The sequence below is a fragment of the Pantherophis guttatus genome, chromosome 1, assembly GCF_059756535.1.
Source record: "Pantherophis guttatus breed Tessera chromosome 1, ASM5975653v1, whole genome shotgun sequence".
Classification (NCBI taxonomy): Eukaryota; Metazoa; Chordata; class Lepidosauria; order Squamata; family Colubridae; genus Pantherophis; species Pantherophis guttatus.
Window position 1 is genome coordinate 275505772 of NC_142063.1, and position 21080 is coordinate 275526851.

The 21080-nt window shown below is 36.1% G+C and overlaps 1 protein-coding gene across 1 annotated transcript in view; it reads left to right on the top strand.

Moving 5' to 3' along the window:
- The first annotated feature begins 3893 nt into the window (after window positions 1–3893).
- The window catches only part of NUP133 (nucleoporin 133), a 29349-nt gene continuing 12162 nt past the window's right edge, over window positions 3894–21080 (top strand). The window contains exons 1-17 of the mRNA XM_034428361.3: window positions 3894–4210; window positions 5888–6006; window positions 7621–7724; window positions 8716–8823; window positions 10265–10396; window positions 10569–10739; window positions 11807–11962; window positions 12158–12228; window positions 12978–13125; window positions 13797–13941; window positions 14378–14535; window positions 14696–14787; window positions 17189–17352; window positions 19291–19385; window positions 19468–19692; window positions 19967–20089; window positions 20595–20694. Of these exons, the coding sequence (XP_034284252.2) occupies window positions 4038–4210; window positions 5888–6006; window positions 7621–7724; window positions 8716–8823; window positions 10265–10396; window positions 10569–10739; window positions 11807–11962; window positions 12158–12228; window positions 12978–13125; window positions 13797–13941; window positions 14378–14535; window positions 14696–14787; window positions 17189–17352; window positions 19291–19385; window positions 19468–19692; window positions 19967–20089; window positions 20595–20694 (2284 nt within the window). The 5' untranslated portion in view covers window positions 3894–4037. The remainder of the gene's footprint in view (window positions 4211–5887; window positions 6007–7620; window positions 7725–8715; window positions 8824–10264; window positions 10397–10568; window positions 10740–11806; window positions 11963–12157; window positions 12229–12977; window positions 13126–13796; window positions 13942–14377; window positions 14536–14695; window positions 14788–17188; window positions 17353–19290; window positions 19386–19467; window positions 19693–19966; window positions 20090–20594; window positions 20695–21080) is intronic.

Here is a 21080-nt window from a genome sequence, read left to right on the forward strand (position 1 = left end):
TTGGAAATGTTGAAAAGAGATATCCAGAATTTTTTTTAAAATGTTTGACTCATAATCTCAACCCACACATCTTAAAACTATAATTTTTGGTTTAACAAATCAGTTTGTGCATCTACACATAGCGCAAACATGGTATCTGCAGAATCGGAAGCATCAAACCACAAGCTCTACCCTCTTTATATGTGGACACACAACACATTGAAGAGGTAAGAGCTTGCAGCATGATGCAGTTCTTGCCATTTATCTCCACAGACACCTCTTATATTGTGGAAACATCCTTTCCTATCATATTCCCATAACTTTATTCTGGAATATCCTTTTTTGGAGCTCAGACTCACCCCTCCTCATAGTCCTTTAGGACTAAAAAGTGAACTATTCCAGATGACGTTTCCTTAATTTTATATATTGCACATTTTAAGTTATTACAATTTTCTTTTAATTTTGTTGTCATTTATGTAGTTGTTTTATGTGAATGGTTTGACTCTCATTCTAGTATTCTTTGTTAGCTGCCAAGAGTCAATCACAGTCAATCACAAGTCAAACCAATAACTGCCTTCATCTTGTTCCCAGGTCATGGGCAAGATTTCAGATGTTCTGTTAACTACCATTTGTTCACTTTTTTTTTTAATTTGATTTATATGCCACCCTTCTCCGGAGACTTAGGGCGGCTTACAATGTGCTAAGCAATAGCCTTCATCCTTTTGTATATTTATACAAAGTCAGCTTATTGCCCCCACAACTGGGTCCTCAATTTACCTACCTTAGAAAGGATGGAAGGCTGAGTCAACCTTGATCCTGGCGAGATTCGAACCTGCAGTAATTGCAGGCAGTTGGTCTTAATAACAGGGTGCTTTAGACCACTGTACTACCAAGGCTCTTGGTTGAACTTGTTGAACTTGTGACAGCATTGAATAAGTAGTAGTTACAACTGGTTGTCCTTCTCACCAGCATAACATTCCCAGAGTCATGTGAATGTGATCCAGGTGCTTGGCAACCAGCCTAAATTTCTAACTGTAGCAGCATCCTACAAGCACACAATTGTTATTTGCAACCTTCCTTGCCAATTTCCCACAAGCAGAGTCCATGGGGAAAGCTGTCAGGAAATTAGAAGTTGCAATTATGCAAAGTCTATTAACCAGGGATTGCTGGAATTGCCATTGTTCACATGACATCATGCTTTACAACCTCATTGCTTAACAGCAAAAATTCTGGTCACTTTTACTATTGTTAACCAAGGACTCCCTGTACTAAAGTAGCTGACTTATTCCAGCATATAGAGCCATGATAGTGCAGTGGTTAGAATGCAGTACTGAAGGCTACTTCTGCTGACTGCTGGCTGCCAACAATTTGGCAGTTCAAGTCTCACTGGATCAAGGTTGACTCAGCCTTCCATCCATCTGTGGTTGGTTAAATGAGGACCCAGATTCTTGGGGGCAATATACTAACTCTAAATCACTTAGAGAGCACTGTGGTATGTAAGTCTATGTGCTATTGCTATTTAGTTAAAAGCAGAAATCGAACTCTTGGGCACCTGAAGGGCAAATGACAAAATATTCATGACACAAACTTTTTTTTTTAATTTGATTTATATGCCGCCCTTCTCCGGAGACTCAGGACGGCTTACAGTGCGTTAAGCAATAGCCTTCATACTTTTGTATATTTTATACAGAGTCAGCTTATTGCCCCCACAAACTGGGTCCTCAATTTACTTACCTTAGAAAGGATAGAAGGCTGAGTCAACCTTGAACCTGGCAAGATTCGAACTTACTTTAATTGCAGATAGCTGGTGTTAAATTACAGTGCTTAGTCTGCAGAGCTATCCAGGCTCTTTCACCTCTTTTCAAACTTATGTTGTGATGCTTGCATGCAGATACTTAAGGGGTGGCATTTACATCAGGAATATCATGATACCTTTCATCATTTTGACATAAGATCCTGCAGACTGTTGCTAAAATATCCAATGTCTCTTTGAACTTTTGCCTTAGCTGGCAGTCAGAAAACTGGAAGTGGCTGGGAAATGAAGCAATAAGGATCCAACCGGGACAGAAGACTTTATGCCATAATCCTCAGCATCAATTGTCTGGCTTTCCCAGACAACTGTCTGCCTGACTGTAGAAATGGATCAAATAAAAGAATACATATTGGGAAGTTCATGTTCGGCTTCTCAGAGTCGTCCATGGGTCCAATCGAGAGGTGACGAAACACCCATAGATACATTATCATAACGTCAGGGACTTACTTAGACTTAGAATAACTTTATTGTCACTTTGAATGTACACTAATCATACATTTAATGCATACATTAAAATGAAATTTCGTTGCATACAGCTCTCAAAGGGTCACCACCTCCAATATACACTACATAAACATGACAAAATACAGAATTATGCATATACCCTCATATTATATGACACAGGGAAACAACAGTAGTTTGGATGCATAACATCATAAAATAAAATAAAAAAAAGCATAATTAACCCAGACAAGACCGAGTGGCTGTGGATATTGCCTCCTAAAGACTATGTCGATTGTCCATCCTTGGTTCTGGGGGGGGGGGGGAGAAATTGTCACCCTCAGAACGGGCTCGCAATTTGGTGTCCTCCTAGACTCACAGCTAAGATTAGAGCAACATCTGACAGCTGTGGCTAGGGGGACCTTTGCACAGGTTCACCTGGTGCACCAATTGCGACCCTACTTGGATCGGGAGGCTCTCCTCACAGTCACTCATGCCCTTGTCACCTCACGGTTAGATTATTGCAATGCGCTTTACATGGACCTACCCTTGAAAAGTGTTCGAAGACTACAGTTGGTCCAGAATGCAGCCGCGCGAGCTGTCATGGGTGCACCTAGATACACCCACATTACACCAATTCTCTGCGAGCTGCACTGGCTCCCTATTGGTCTCCGATCACAATTCAAGGTGTTGGTTATTACCTTTAAAGCCCTACATGGCTCAGGGCCAAGTTATCTTCGAGACCGCCTTTTGCCACATAGCTCCCAGCGACCGGTAAGATCCCACAGAGTTGGTCTTCTCCGGGTCCCATCAGCTAAACAATGCCGGCTGGCGGGCCCGCGGGGGAGGGCCTTCTCTGTGGCTGCCCCAGCTCTCTGGAACCAGTTACGTCCTGAGGTCCCGACCATCCCCACCCTATTGGCCTTCCGAAAAGCGGTGAAGACCTGGCTTTTCCGGCAGGCCTGGGCCATTGATCTCGCTCTTGTGATCTGGTGAGATCCGGCCATGAATGGTGTGCATGAGTTTTTAATGTTTTTAATTTTAAAATGTTTTTTAATAATGATTTTTTAAAATGTATTGTGAGCCGCCCTGAGTCTTCAGAGAGGGGCAGCATGTAAATTGAATTAATTAAATTAAATTAATTAAATAAAAGCATAATTAAATTAATAAAGCATAATTATTATACCATTATAACCTTAGACTGTCTACTGTCGACCTCACCCCATTCCTAAGAGGTCTCTAAGGGGTGTGCATAAACGCACCAGCGTGCCCACCTTCCCTGTCCTAATGTTCCCTTTTATTCGTATCCATTTCATGTATTCATAATCATGTTTATACTTATATCTGCTATCTAATAGATGCTTGACGAAAATAAATAAATAAAATAAATAAAAATAAAACATGTACATGGCGAAGGAGAGCGCGGCGCCTGGAAAGCTGCTGCCAGAGTCCCCAGTTTGAAATATGCTTTAAAATGCTGCACCATCCAATACCGCCTCTCCTAACCTCCCGCTACTTTTCCTATTCATTACCCTGCTGTCCTGCCCACAACACAAACACAAACACAAACACAAACACACACACACACACACACACAAAGAACTTCCCGCTTTTCTGAGTTAATTGGACCAAGCCAAGGGGGCGGGGAAATCTCCATCCAATCCCGTGCTCGGAGGAAACACGACGTCATTTAGATGCGCCGGTTTTGCTTTACGAGAAAAAGAGACAGCAACGGGACTTGAGAAGCTTGGGATATTTTATTTTTTTTTATAACGGCTCCTCGGTTTTTCGCACCGAGGCGGCAATGTTTCTTTCCACTCCCACCTCGCCTCACACTCCAGGCGGCGGCGGTGGCTCGGGCCGAAGAGGCCTCCGTCCCGGAGGTAAGAAGAGCCAAATGCTGGTGACCCCGTCAGTCTCTTCCCCAGCCTTCTTCTCGCCGGCTACGAGGAGACACCTCGGTTCCTTCTCTGCGCGGTGAGTACTCTGCCCCGCCCATCGGTGGGTGGAGCCTAACCGGGCCCTCCTTCCACGCGATTGGTGCAAGGGGCGTCTGGAGAAGAAAAAAAAGGGGGGGCTTGTTTTCAGGGGACAGGTGCCATTTTAATAGCAAAAGAGCAAATAAGTGTTGCAGTTTGGGGGGGGGGACGTCACAAATCCTGGGGTCGCCCCAATTGAGGCAGGAACACGAAGGCGTTTTTGAAGGAAGCTCACTCCCTTGGAAATTATGTGTGGTCCCTTCAAATGCGGTGCTGTTTTCAGAGGAAAAAGGAAGGATTTAAGATTTTCTCTTGTAGGCTGCAAATCTGTCATTCACGAATTGGATGGGGCTCTTTTAAGCTGCCACTTATATAACAAACAAACAAAAATAGTCGCATTTTTTTTTTATTTCTCCAGTGTTGGATACGCCTTTTCAAAGGGTTAATACAAATGTACCTTTTATTTCTTGTATTTAAAAAGCACCCCTAAGAAATCTTAAGTATCCAAGAAAGGGGGGATAAGAGTTAAAGATAATTCTACTGATCAGTTTTCATCATATGAACAATTCTCGTATTTGTATTTCTAGTGCATAGTGAAACATAACTCTCAAGTTCTGATTTCCAGGCTTACACAATGATAGATTAACCCATTATTTAATGCCATTAAATATAACATTCAGTGTAAAGACCACTATTTTTATGTGCTAAAACTAAAATACTTTTATTCCAGAATACTTTTGGTCTGGCTGACCCTTCTTTCAGATTTTTTCTATATTGAGTATAGCTATGATTTTATTTATTTTTATTTTTATTGTATTGTTATGTCAGCTTCTGAATGCAATAAATGTGTTGAAAAGCTAATGGGTATTGTGTGTTTGTGTGTCCCATTTCCTGTTCTACTGCAGTGGTGAAAAACATTTAAGGCCTGGAACTAGCATTCCCAGTTAGATCAGGACTAGATAAGACCATGGTTTGACTCAACGTAAAACAATTTTAAAATTGTTTAATTTGAATTTCTGTTCTGCTTAGTGTCAATGACATTGAAAAGGATTCAGAAGTAAATAGTAGTATTTGTATTTGTTAGTGTTGAATGATTATGCTTAATTTTGCATTTAGGATATTTTATTTAATAGACTATAAATAGAAAATTCTATAGTGAAAAACAGTACATGGAAGTAATAAGAACATAAAAATTATGATGTTTTCTGACTTAACTTCCTTTCTTCCTACATAATCACTTGCAAATTTTCCAATATTGAACTCATATTAACCTTGATTATTAATCATGCTGTTTTTTCAACAATGGAGAAATATATTTTGGCAGTGATCAAGCTAGTTACATTTTCAAGTAGATATGACTCTTGCTTTATCTGTGATTAACAACACTCCCTGACTTTAAGCTTGCCTGATCTTTCTTCTCAGCTTCATTATAAATATTTCAATGTTTACCAAATATCAACAGTTTGGGAAAGGGAATAGACAAGTGCAATACTCAGTTTCTAAGAAGAAAAACAAGGAAAAACAAAGTCTACTTTAACTGTTGGATAGCTAAAGAATTCATGCCGTGATGACTGCAAGAATTCATGCAGTGATGACTGCAAGTAATAAAAATAAAGTAATAAAAATTAAATCAATTTCATTAATTTCATTATTAAATCTTTTTTTTTCTGCTTAGGTGTACACCTACAAAGGTTGTACATCATCCAACGGGAAGTGAAACTATCAATTATGATGTAAAAAAGTTTGGTTCACCTTTGCCAGTAAAAGTTGTAGAGGCTTTGAGAATGGCTGATGGTAAGTTTTTTTTTAATTTGATCATATAAATAAATGATAATTATGTAATGGAAAAAATAGAATTTAGAATATTAAATAGCATTATTTTTGCTAGTATCTGTAAATTAGCAAGACAGCAGTGTGGCTGTTTAAGAACTTATAAAATCAAAATGATTCAAACTGTCCTGAGTGGTTTGCATTTCTTCTCGAAGCAAAAATACTTGGTTTGGAAGCCATAACTTATTATTTCTATCTGACGCTCAAATAATTATGTACTTGAAAGTATCTTCTATCAGCTGTGCTTAATTATGTCTAGCAACTGAGAAGTGTCAGCAGTTACAGATAGTCCTCAGGTTATAACAGCAATTGAAATTTCCATCGCTAAGTGATGTAATTGGAATTGTTTACAACAGCAATTGGGACTCAATCACATAGCGATGGCCATTCTGGTAGTCCCAGTGTTGTAATCATGAGCCTGGCATCCAAGCAACCAACCGTGACCCTGTAACCAATAGCTGCAACTTTGTGGACTGGTTGTAAATCTCCCTCATTCACTGCCATTGTAATTTTGAATGGTCACTGAATAAGTGGTCATTGAATTCAATTCAATTCAATTCAATTTATTAAATTTTTATACCGCCCTTCTCCCAGAGGGACTCAGGGCGGTGAACAGCCAGGATTAAAATACATACAATATGAAAATTAAAATAATTTAAAACATAATTAAATCCATTTGGCTTCCCCAATTTAAAACCCCTTACCCATAAAACAATTTAAAAATTTTAAGCCAGCCCGGCTTGCTGAAAGAAGGTCTTCAGAGCCCGGCGGAAAGTACAGAGGTCCGGGTTCAATTGTATCCCTGGTGTTAGCTCGTTCCAGAGGGTGGGTGCACCCGGAAGACCACCGGAAGCCAGTGCAGCTCGCGCAGGAGAGGTGTTACACGGGAGTGCCATGTCACCCCCATAATCACCCGTGCGGCTGCATTCTGGACCAGTTGGAGCCTCCGGGTGCTCCTCAAGGGGAGCCCCATGTAGAGAGCATTACAGTAGTCCAGGCGGGAAGTAACAAGGGTGTGAATGACCGTGCATAAGGAGTCCGGATCCAGAAAGGGGAGCAACTGGCGTATCAGGCGAACCTGATAAAAAGCACCCCTGGCCACGGCCTTCATATGCTCTTCTAAAGACAACTGTGCATCCAGGACGACGCCCAAGTTACGAGCCCTCTCCGTGGAGGCCAATGACTCGCCCCCAATAGCCAGCAATGTCACCAGCTGGCTATATTGGGACGCCGGCAACCACAGCCACTCGGTCTTGGAGGGGTTGAGTCGGAGCCTGTTCCTCCCCATCCAGACCCGCATGCATAACCAGAGGACTACCTGTATAAAATATAATCAAATTATTTTCTGAAGTTGACCACATAATCATATCAGTTTTATGAGATTGTTACTTTTTGTCAATTTTTCCCTGCTCTTAACATTACTGATTGTTAAAAACTTACATGCCTTGGGTGTCTAATGAAATTCTTTTTTCCCTATAAACTACTTACGGATTTGGGCCATCCTCAGAGAAGAAAGCAAGCCTGGATTTTATTTAATTTATACTTATAATTTATTTTGGAATCTATTATTTATTATAGCTGAGGACGATTTGAGTATGCTGCTAGATGAAAGTGGATGGGCTTGGCTAGTCCATAAAGATAGACTAATTATTTGGAAGATTGGTCAATCATCAATTGCTAAGGTAAAGTAATAGCAAATTGAAATGTATTGAAACAGGCTTAATTATAATGATGCATATGTTCAAAATAAAAACGTAGGCAAATGAAGTGCCTCAAATCAGCAGCATTTTCTGGATTCTTGTTTATGTGAAGTTGGAATACATCTATATTGCACACGTTCTGTAACATTTAGACTTTATATTAATGAGGAAAGTGGCTCACTTTGTTCCTCGATGTTCTGTTGTTCCCTCCAAGAATGAGACAATCTGAAAACTTTAAGGGTGTATCATATTTGGGGATGAAATTGAATGGAAACAAACCACATCATTCTGCAAATAATAATTTTATATTGGATATCTGATCATAAAAGTGAATAACTTTTCTTATAAATTGCTATTTGATATAGTCTCAGTAAATTTTTATTAATTTGTGCATTTTAAAAGAGAAGTAATTATATAAGTTTAACTATTCTTGGTTGAAAAAAGTATTTGTGATTCTACCGGTAGTAGGCTTCCAAATAAGTGCAATCAGCATCTACTTGTAATATTTTTTTTAATTGAAATGTTTTTTTTAAGCCTTTAAAAGTGAAGCAAGATCCATATTTATTTGTTAGAATCTAGTGAGAATTATTTTGTAATAATAGACTTTCATCCAAGAAACTTCTCATATACCATTTATAGATATATATAGATTTATTTGTAGTGCTAGGCAGATAATATTTCAAATTATTCTCTATCCATTATTGTTGGGGGGTTTTGCACATGGTTCACATTACTTTAAAATATTAAGTTTTAATGCTGCAGTTCTTTGACACTTAATACATCTTTGTTAAACACTGAGCTCAATTTAGAATACAATATCTTTTTTAAAATATATTTGTCAGCTTTTTAGGGAAAAAATAACTGAGAGTTGACCAAACTTTTCTTTTATTCAAAGCAAGAAACATTACAGCTGACTAATATAAACGCAGAATACTAAATTAAAGAGTATATATGTATACTTTTTGTGTTATAGTGTTCTATATGCAAAGAACTTCAGTTGCCACCAAGTGATTATATTTGGACTGCACATCTGGTAGCAGTATGCTGTCTTAATGTTCCTGGTGAAGCATCTTCTTTACAGGTTAGGAATATTTAAATATCTTTTGAAGACATTATTATACATTCAATTTATGCCATTGTCATGCTCCATTTGGAAATTATACCGGTACTTACCGTGCAGTCAGTAACCTACACATCTTTAAATATGATTTTAAATAAAAGGCTGGGGAATTTCTGTGTTTAATATAACAACACAAATCTAAAAAATAAGCTTTAATAACTTGATTTATTGCATTCAAAATTCTTCCTCATGGTAATGTTATACCGTGTTTCCCCAAAAATAAGACCCTGTCTTATATTTTTTTGAACCCCAAAATAAGCGCTTCGCCTTATTTTTGGGGAGGTCTTTTTATTTTGGGGCACGTGGAGCAAGATGGGGCTCCTCTTACCGTCTTACCTGATTTCCAGCTCTGCGTTTAAATATTTTTGGGGAGGGCTTATTTTTGGGGGTAGGGCTTATTTTAGCTTTTGCGCTCAAAAGCCTGATTGGGCTTATTATCAGGGGATGTCTTATTTTCGGGAAAACAGGGTAGTTGAAAACAGATAATTGTATCAGTACATATTTACTGAAATCTGAGGCAATTGTTTGCAGGGTAGGAATGTTTGTCTAATATATGTACATTGAATTAAAGCAATCTGCTAGTTATAAGTGCTGAAATCACTTGGGTGTACTTTTAATTGCTTTAGAAGTATTCACTATCCAGCTATAGAAATCAATTAAATTTATTTATTTAACTATATCTTATATGCTGCCTATCTTACTATATATAAATAAACAATGTCAGAGTGATTCAGAGCACTATTTTAGAGAATTAAAATAGTCATTCTGTTATGTTATTTCTGGTGCTCTAAAACTATGTCCTAGGGTGAGTATTAAAACATTCTTACTCTGAGATGCAAATGAGATATTAGGATTAAATTAGGAAAGACTTCAATTCATACTAATCCTCTGCTTTAATAATCATTCCATTTTCCTTTTTTATTTAAATTTGTCTTTTTATTCTATAATAATATTTAATAAAAACTTTAAAAATATTCTATTTTGGCTGCTTAAATCACTAAATTAAAAAATCTGTTTTTGTATCTTCTCTCCTAGGAAGGCAGGGGGCACTCAAATCACTTAGTTTTACTCATTTTCATTGACTTTTTTCATAGAGGAAAACTTCTTTGGTTTATTATCTCTGTAAAGTTGTTGTACTTTGTAATGCACCTAAAATCTGTATTTCTACATTTAAAAAACTATTTAGACTCAATGGAGGATAATATATTGTAAAATATCTGTTATGAAACACTGCAACACAGATATAAATTTATCTCTGACAAGTTTATAATTCTCAGCAGACCAGAAATTCATATTTTCTTACATTATACAACAAACTTAGACCTTGAGGCTCTAGACTGATGTGAACACTAAATAATTACTAGAATTAACATGTATATATATATTTTTTTATATTTGCAAGTCCCTTGTGGTAATGGCGGCCACTCGTGAAGGAACAATACGTTACTGGCCCAGCCTTGTCCACGAAAGTTCCTATACTGAGACGAATATGGATTTTGGCGGTGCTCTTTATAATTTTCTTACAGCTGTAAAGGTACATTAAAGATGCTTTGTGACAGCTTAGTAAAAGCTCTGAAATCTATTTTTTCACTATTTATATATAAAATGAAATAGAGTTATAATTTTGAAGTTGGTTAGCTAGTCTGTTTTTAAAAACAAAATATCAATACAGGTTTTCCAAAAAGCTGAACTGAACTTTCTTTTAGGGCGGAAGCTTTATTTTATCCTCGGCAAGGAGTCAGTTTATCCGACTTACACCTGATAGCAATGGCAAGATTTACCAACATGGCTTAGCTCAAGGACAAGGCATGTTTTCTGGAATAGGTAGAAAAGTTTCTTCACTGCTTGGGATTCTGTCACCTAGTAACGATGAAGAAGTAAGTCTTTAAAATAAAGGTATTTTAATTTTAATGCTGATTTTTTATTTTCCTATTTCTCTCACACAAAAGGAATGCTTTACAACAGGACTCAGTGCAGACAGATTCCCTAGAACAGTTGGTAGACAACTACAGGCAGCTTTTGGCTCCCCAACTAAATTTGTATTTAGTTCCTTAAAATCTCAAGATCCCCAACTGAAATTCAGCAACAAAATGGCCTAATGCTACAGTGTTTCCCCGAAAATAAGACTCTGTCTTATATTTTTTTGAAACCTGAAATAAGCGCTTGGCCTTATTGCCATGCGTTCAAAAGCCCGATTGCACTTATTATCAGGGATGTCTTATTTTGGGGGAAACAGGGTAGTATTTTGATTAATATTCAGATTACAGTCATTAGCAATGCGGTCACTTGAGCACCTTTCTTAATGAGTGCAATGACTTACCAAAATTCCAGGTTCAATTTTGGTTGTAAGTCAAGGACTACTGGTAGCAGACCACCTCTATCTTCAACTGCCTGTTCTTCCCTCTTCTATGAGTTATTGGGAGGTGGACAGCTGTCAGGATCTAAACTGATCATTTGCTGGTGTTTCTGAAATCAGTCTATAAGTTCAGTGGTTTTATAGTACCAGTTATATTTAAATTATAATTTAAATAGCTTTAAAAGCATCCATCAATATGCTGATGATATTAATGTATATGAGAGTCATGAATTAAAACTTTAGATTTTCTAGAAGTGAGCTCTTTTTAATCTAATAGAATCACATATACTTGCAGATTTCTTCTACAGAGAGTATTTCTGATTTTTGATACCATATTTTCCCAGTATTTGCATTGTATTTTAATGTAATTTTGATTGGTGTCTAGAATATATTGCAAGATTGACAGAATAACTTTGCAGTACTCTCATATTTGTGCTGTTTTTGAATTTTATCCTTGTTTCTGTGCTATATTTGTCTTTTTTGTGGGTGGGTGGGTTAAGCTTTTCTGTTTTCTTAACTTGAACTTCCAACAGAGAACTGCAATATATTAAAGACAGATATTTTATCCCTAATTTATATCTAACTCAGCTTTCTAGTGTTCTTTGGGATGAAGATGACTCAAGATTTTATGCCATGACCAACTCAAATCTTTATAAATGGGAAATAGAAGACAATGCAGAACGTCAAGTTCTCAGCTGGGATATAAACAGAGTACTTAAAGAAAATATCATGGAATCAATATGGGTAAGAAGCAATATGTGTAACATAATAATATATAGTTTTTTTATTTCTGGCATATTTATTTATTTATTTATTTATTTATTTATTTATTTATTTATTATATTTTTATACCGCCTTTCTCCCGTAGGACTCAAGGCGGTGTACAGTCAAGAAAAATATAGACACACAAACATTTTTAACAATCTATCATTTTTACAGGGATCAGAAAGCAATTATGGGGACATTAAAGAAGATATTAATGTGCAATATTTGGATTTGCAGCAAAATTGGTAAGTTCTTATTTAGAAAGTGAGCTGTGTTACAGATTCATATTTCTAGTAGTATTACTAATTCAGACACTGTTCTAATCAAAATATTATTTCCTTATCCACACAATCAGGAAAATATAATTTAACCAAAAAAAAATAATTAAAACACACAGGAATAAAGACTATTTAATTGGTTAAGCAAGAATGAAAAAAATCCTTCAGTGTTCATGTGATATTTATTTATTTAAATTTATATAAGCTGCTGGGGAATTTTGGACCAGTCATTCTTTTTCAGCTCATACACCTCACAGGGTTGTTATGAAGAAAATAGGAGGAGAAAGAAATATTATGTATGCTCACTGCCTTGAGTTACTTATAAAGTAATAAAATCAGGATAAAAGAAAAATCTAAATAAAATAAATATTTTATTTATATAGGCACCCATCTCATATATGATTCTAGAGGCTTACAATGAAATAGAATTTAAAAAAAACAAAATACATAACATAAAATAAAATTAAAAATATAGTATCTGAGCTTCATAAAATAACTATCAGCAAAGCCGAGAAACAGATTCTATTACATGTAAATAGATAAAATACAAGCTTAAATACAGTAAGTAGGGCTTATACACCATGTAAAAATCTTTAGATAATTTTTTTTTAAGTCAAATGAAAAGCTTAATATATATTTGAAAAATTACTGTTTCATTATCTGATATTTCTGAACAACTATTTGTAATTATGATAATTGTGTTTTCCAATGAGTAGTGATGGACTAGTTATTTTGGCTGCAGCCTGGCATCTTGGTGACACTCCCTGCCTTGTTTACTATACTTTGATAACTGTAGAAGATAATGGTTATCCCACATCTGATAACATGATTGTAGAGGTCACTCAATATAACCCACCTTTTCAGGTAATTGGCATTATGTTTAAATGCTTTTTGGATGCTTCTGATTTTAAACATGCTTATAGAATATCATTTCAAGTGATTGATTGTGAGGATTAAAAAAACTGTTTGCTTGAACTATATCCATAGAAACATGCTATTGTACTTCCCGTCCAGTTGCCTTTTGTCTCGTAATGTTACTTCAGTAATACCTGAATTTTTAAAATTAGCATAACTAAAGATTAAAGAAAAATAGAACCAGTAAATACTTTAATTTACTCTAGAAAGAGAAACTGATGCTACAAGTCTTTGGAAATTGAGCTCTGGATCGTTCAATTTTGGAAATTGAGAATCCTGGTTATATATGTACTGGTATATACTATAAAATAATTCATGTATCAGATTGGATTACATGTGATCTAAAAAAGGATTTATCATTAGTCCGTATTCTATACACATTAGCAAAAATATGTGTGTATCAATAAGATTGTACAACTGTAAAAAATATAACAATGGTGTATCATTATGAATAACTATAGAAATATAATTTATAATTGATTCAAGGCATCAACTGTATTAATATTGTTATAATTTTGTATGTATGCCAGGCCTACCTAGAAGATAGTATTGCTGATCTTAATAATGCTTCATTTCTAAATATAATTATTTCTTGTAATATTTAATGCCGTATTTTTCAGCTTGAAGAACCAATGTGTCATTTAATAGTCCCAGATTTTTCCAGCCATTTTGCCTGTCTTTATACTGAAAATGAGGTATTTGCTTGTTCAACCGGAACAGGAAGAACCTCTTTGCCACAGGAGAAGATTATTTTCAGTGCCCAGGGTGAGAATCTTAACAAACGTAAACTTTTTAACACAAACTAATGAAACTGTTCAGTCTTTCTCCAGACCTGCAGCAAAGATTCTTGTTCCCTTTACTAGTGATTAAGTTTTGGGGTAATTATGAAATTTAAAAATAAAACTTGTTGCATTACTGATTGATTCCTATGGATGTAGATTTTCCCTTGACTAGTTTATCAAAGGTTGAAGCTCACACATTAACCATAATTCTGGAGACTTGTTCCTTGTCATAATCATTACTTGAAAATCCAGTGACAGTTGAAAATCAAGGAATACTCCAACGGGGAGTCCCTGCTCTTTCAAGTACTACTTTCTACTTTAATTCAAGTAGAATGAATTGCCATCCAAAACATATTGAACCTTGGTTAAAATGATGTCGATGATGTCTGTCCTTCTCTCTCTTTTTTTTTGTATTTTAGGTGATAAAATTTTAGGAGCAGGTTGTTCTGCTCAACTTCCCATTTTTTTTGTTCAGAGAAGCGGACTTGTAACTATATGTTCCAAGGAAACCAATTCTTTACTTCCTGAAGACATTGAGGATTCTTTAGCCTCTTCTGTAGCTGAGCCCAATGATGAGGTAATAACCAATTGGAACCTTGAAAGAGAAGAGGGGAAAGTATTGCCTGGCATTTAATTCCTTTAGAATCTTTTGCCAGACATAATTATTTTTAATTGGGGTTTTTGTTGTAGTTGAATAATGCTTCAACTTCCATTTTTTTCCTCCTTTTCTCTTCTAGAGCATTGGTTTTGATGGCTCTTCTAGAATGGATATTGTAGCTCAAGAAGATAAAACTAAAATTCTAAAATCTTCTTTTTTGCAGTTTTGCAGGTACTAAACAAATAAACAAATACTATATTAATTAAATCATCAGTGGTATCAGGAGAATTTTAATAGTGCCTTTTATTGAGTTTTCTGTACACTTAAAAAGTTAAATCAGGAAATTTATTGTTTATGAGTGGTGAATTCAAAATCCAAGATTTATGTTCTAACTAGAAAACCTGTGACCCATTCGGTCATCGTTTCAAAAATATTTCCTTACCTAAATAGAGAAACAAAATGACCAAGGCCAAAGATCAGTGGGAGCAGGAGCAACTTCTGACTTCCAGCTTGATCACAGCTAACCAGTCTCCACTAGCCCATAGTAGGATCTGTCTACCCAGCTTCTGGAGGGCTAGGATAGGACCGGTCTACCTGATCTCCATCCCGAAGGAGGGGCCAGTTTACCCAATCTCTAGAGGGCTAGGGGCTGGTTTACTGAACCTCTGGATGGTAGCACTAAAATGACTACAAATCTGTCAAATTTCAATCCCATGGGACCACAACTCCTGGATTTTGGATGCATTCTGTAAATTAGCTCATCTGAAGTACCTTTATTGAAAAATTGTTGCTCTGTGATACATTGTTTCACAAATGTTACACAAAGGTTACAGACACAATAATTTTAGTGGTACATAGATTGGTTGCATTCTCAAAACCTTAATGTATTGCATATAAAGTAATAAAAGCGAAATCCCATTTTGGGGAGATAGCCTATATTGTATAGGATTTCTTAATCTTGCTGCCATCAACAAACCCTTTTCTTCATGTCTTTGAATTAACATGACTAAGTGGGGAAAGAACAGAATAGGATTACACAATCACTTTCCTAACATTCAAAGAAATTAATGAACTTTTATTGAATAACTTAAAATGGATGGTAACTAGGTTCACTTAACATTATAACATATTTGTAATCTGTCAATATTTGCCTTTTCTGCCACTAGCTATATTCTTAATCTGTCTTCTTCATAGGTAGATTTTCCTTAGATAGGACCCTGAGCATCCTTCAGATTCCTCCTCCTACCCACACCATCCAAATTCTATCTTCAATTTCTTTTCTCTCTTGAATATTCTGGGAGGTATTCTGCATTGCTAGGCTTTTATTGGCAGCTCCATGAGTCAATTATCACAGTATTCCCTCCTAGCCCAAGCTTAGCCTCATATGAACAAGATATTTCTGAGCATTGAAGATGACATTTTAGAGCTTTATTTTACAGAATAATTTAACGTTATTCCATATATTTCCATCGGGTTAAACTGCTGAGAGGTTTATAGCTATTCCAATTCCCAGGGGCCAGGGCCGGATTTAGATGAAAAGAGGCCCTAGGCTATTCCACTTATGAGGCCCTTTCACCTATAGTGAAAGTGTAATTTTAATTTTGCTAACAATTTGAATGTAGGCCCCTCTTGATCTTGAGGCCCTAGGCTGAAGCCTAGTTAGCCTATAGGAAAATCCAGCCCTGCCAGGGGCTCTCACTTGCAGAGTAGAGAAAAGAAATGCCCCTATTTTGACATTCCGTGTGTTTCGCTGTGCCCTTAAGACCCTACTGTTTCGTCAGGCAGGGCTAACTATGTAATTATTTTAAATTGGGAGTTTTAAATTGGGGGTTTTAATCCGGGCCGAAATTGTGTAATATTTTAAATAATTTTAAATTTTGATATTTGTATATTTTTTGTTTTAATAGGCTGTACACCGCCCCGAGTCCTTTGGGAGAGGGGCGGTATAGAAATATTATTATTATTATTATTATTATTATTATTATTATTATTATTATTATTATTATTATTATTATTATTATTATCATCATTTTTGTAGCAGCCCTTTATGTTGCCATAAATTTTTCCTTTGTGTAGATTTTAGAAGTTTATTTCTAAACTATTGCTATTCATTTTGACTTATTTTTGGCTTAGTCATCAATTTTCACTTTCTGCCTTCTACCCATCTCAAACTAAACAAAAACATATTCTAATAGGAATGGGCACCCATTCTGAACTTGATGAATAAAATAAGGAAAATCACATCACCTGGAATTTTTCCATTCATGCAAAAATGTTTCCTGTGTTTGTCATTTTGAATTACATTCTGAATGTGATCTTTATAAACACAAGTGTTCTACATGTGAAAAAATTCATAAACAACAAGTGTGGTTTGCGTAACAGTTCCTTGTGGTTTGATAATAATATGTCATTTGGGATATAGAATTTTCTTGTGCAGGAAATACAGTAGTCCTTTAGGTGACATTACCAACAATATCAATTGAGGGCTTCAAAATATTCCATGACTGTTTATTAATGCATTATATAAAATGGGAAGCTCAACTAGAAAAGAGTACTATCACGATTAAGTTACCCTCGTTAATATCTCATTATAATGATCGGCTTACAAAAAGTGCCTTTTTGTTAATTGCAGGAAGGATGTGAAGGGGGCAAATGCCACAATTGCTGACCTTTTCCCCCAGCAAGCAGATTTCGGTCCTGATGCTGATCTTGATAGAACTGTAACACAAGTCAGTGAAGAATTAATAGATGATTATCCTACATCTGATCCACGGTGGGCTGAATCTGTACCTGAAGGTATGGATTCCTCCATATAAAAAGCGGAGCAATACATGTGTTTGTTTATATTGTATATAAAGTATACTGGATTATAAGTATACTTCAAGGGTAGCCCTTCAGAGGGTGCATTGCAATGTTATTGTGGATATGCATGGAACAGCTGCTTGCTGATAGTCTGTGACTGAATGAAAGCACATATGCTAAATATTTTGGTCTCATAGGGATGTTGCAGGCAGGAGTGGTTTAGGGTGAAAAGGAGACTGGAGCAGCTATGGAAATTAATACAGGGGAGGGATGGAGCGCACAACTAGCAATTCCCTTCTCCATGCAGTATGTCCTACGATGGCAGCCCAGCTATCCCCAATTTCCCCAGCTTCTTTAATTCTTCAGCTAGTCCAATGTTCCATTGCAGGATACCTCACCAGCCTGCCCACTTTCTGATCCTTCCTTGCATTTTTCCTTTCTTCCCTCCTCCCCTTTCTTCAGCTGCCACTATTGATATCCCACCTTGGCATATTCCACTGGCTAGTCTTTATTTCTCCCATCTCATGTCTTTCCTGTCCCTTCTTTCTCCTCCCTTTGGGATTAGTGCTGGAGAGTGTTGACCACATTCTGGAATTCACTTCAGGCAACAGGAAAAATTCAACAGACTTACTCTGCATCCCACTTAAACTAAGCAGTATATCCCTGAGCAGCTTATCCATAGCCTAGTATTGTCTATATGCATCAGAGGATTTTGAAGTTTTCGTTTATGTTGGGGACCAGAGTGGAAACTTCATGTTCAAAAAACAAGAGTAATGGGAAGAAAAAGAAATTTTTTCCTTGTATGTCAATTATGTACATACAGTTACAGCATGTGGAAGGTTTTGTATTTCTTTTCTCCTTTTTGAATCTGTAGCAGAGAATACTGAGTACTAGAATTTTAGGTAGCCTCTTTTATTTTTGCCTTTGGAATTCCTATGCACTGCAGAATATTCCAAGGAATTCTTCTACAACATTGTTCTTCCACTGGTATCGTCTTGGTGTATTTAAATACAAATCCAAAGGTATAGCCAATCCTGGTCATTTTTTTGGGGGGGGGGGGGCTGAAATGAATGTAGAGTGCATTCTGAAACATGACCAAATTCTCTTGTACCTGTCCAAGAGGGAGGGATGAAGGGAAGGGCATTGGGAAGCCATCGAAGGGAAAGAGAGGGAAAGCATTGAGAAGATTGCTGGCAGGATATGTTATGGGAGAATGCTGGTGGCTAGGGAAGTAAGGAAGGTGTTGGGAAAATTGGGAGCAGGCAGGCCTATATACATGCCATGCTTGAGAGCTAGTGATGAAAGAAGATGATGGCACATATATGGGTTGCTTACTCACCCTGTCCATAGTTTTGTATCTTCTAAACCACCCTAATGTACTTAGTTTATTTTCTGCCAAGCATTGACTGATCCAATGAGTCTAATGAAATTTCTGAAACCTGATGGTTTGTTCTAGGTTCAAAACTGTACTTGTTCAGTTGCATATACATCCTGACCAAACATGCATTTTTCAGAAATAATAGATGATGGGAAGAAATAGGAAAGAAATAGGAAAATAGAAATAGGACATCTAAATTAGAGCTAACCTCAGAAAACCTCCATGCTATGAATTCCTCTATTTAAGAAAATTGTTATATCATCCAATATAGTTTGAACATGTATACAGTATATTCAAGATGACAGAATTTTTTTGCCCTCATGAAGTAGACATCTTTATTGATCTTGATATGAAATTGCAACTGAACCTGATCCAAAGGGAAAAAATATGTTGTTGTTAGATTCCTTTTATATAATATTGGCAAAAATATGCAAAAATCCAAGAGGATTTTTGGGAAAAAATGAAATGAAAATTTTTGAAAAGTAAAATTACATTTTCAAAGTTTATTTGAAACAAGTAAAAATCTAAATGCTCTTGATTGTGTTTTTATCCAGATGCAGCAAATTTTACCAACTCATCCATCATTATTCTTCACCAGCTGGATAATAAGTCACAAGCACATTCTATGTACATTGATTTTCTTCACCAAGTAAGTTCCTAATGCTATCGGATAAAAATATGGATAACAGTGTGGCATACATTATTTTTATTTACAATTATCTCTATCTAAGGTTGATCTCTTTGGACGACTGGATTGTGTTCAAGTAAGAGGCATGCCGATGGCAGCTCGATTACTACTTTGTGAACATGCAGAAAAATTAGCAGCAGCTATTGCTCTCAAGAACTATCATTACAGATTGCCAGATCTCGTGACTTGTGCAATACAGATTGCTTTGAACAAAAGAGAAGATGACATTCCTTCAGGTCTAACACCTGCTGATGTTTTCTTCAGAGAGGTAAGAATTATTTGCTATCTAGAAACACATTATGCATGAATAAACTTCAAATATATGAGGAACCTAAAAGCATCCTAGATATAATCCCAAATGGCTTGGAACAAAGACAAAAAGTGAATAGAAGGCATCATGCCTTGATAATGAACATTAAATGGAGGGTTAAAGTAAGCTGTATCTGCAAGACTGCCTACCCCTAATGTGATTTTTTTTTTAAAATACAAACCCAATGTCTTCAATAAATGGAATACCAGTGTGACATTCTTTTGTTTTTCAGGTTTCTCAAGTAGATACTATTTTTGAATGCTTACTGGAAAAGGAAAAACAAGTCTTGAAGGATACATCGGTTCAGTCTGAAGAATGGGGTGAAACAGTTGTTGATGTAAACAATATTATAAAGGTATGATATTCTGTGTTAATCATGACAGAAACCTGCAAAGTTGATTAATGTTACGTAAACAGATTTCTATCCATCAGTGCGACTTAACACTTTTTTCCCCTATCTCTGTATTTCTGTACATCAGTTCTAAAGAACTCCATACTCCTTTGGAGCACATTTATGGAGTGTGCAGGATAGTGGAATGGAGTAAAGTTGGGGAACTCTACCAGTAGCATCCTGGTGTCCGCTTGTTTATTTTACCCAGAAATGCACTGTTGCTGAAAATGAAAGCAGTATATGAAACCATAAGGCACTTTTCTTTCTCATTTTTTTAAAATTCTGACACTATTATGATATTAAAAATTATTTGGCTTTTGTCTAGAGGCATTCATTTTTGCATATACATACTTCCGTTTTATCTGACTATGTGAGTTCATAATAAGAATCATATTTATATTAAAAACCTAGCATATTCCATAAAATTGATTTTAACAAGATTTATTTTTGGGTTTTTTTTTTTGTGAAGGATATGCTAAAAGCTGCTATCCAAGATCGCCAATCTAAAATTCCTTTATATAAAACAAGAGATCCCACTAAAGTTGAACCTGAGTATGTACCTTGGACAGGTGAGAAAAATTAAAATGACATTTGTGATGTTTTTCTGTTAATTTATAATATGGTCTTAGTTATACCAGTCTTTCACATACCTGGTATTATATTAAACTTTAAACGATTCCCTCCATTTTCTGTACTTAATCTGTTAGAAGGTGCTGTGTTTCTGATGCCTGTGGCTAAAACTAAGAGTTTGTAAAAAATGTGAATTGTTTTCATTTCTTAATTCCACCTCCTGAAGTTTAAAGTTGACGTATTAATTTACTTAGCAGCATTCTGATTCATGATTTGGGAATAATGCAGTTATTCACACACCCTAACCTTAACACTTATTTGACGGGGCAAAAGTATACTATGATGCTGATAGCAAATTCAGTTATTTCTGCAAGAAACCTAAGGG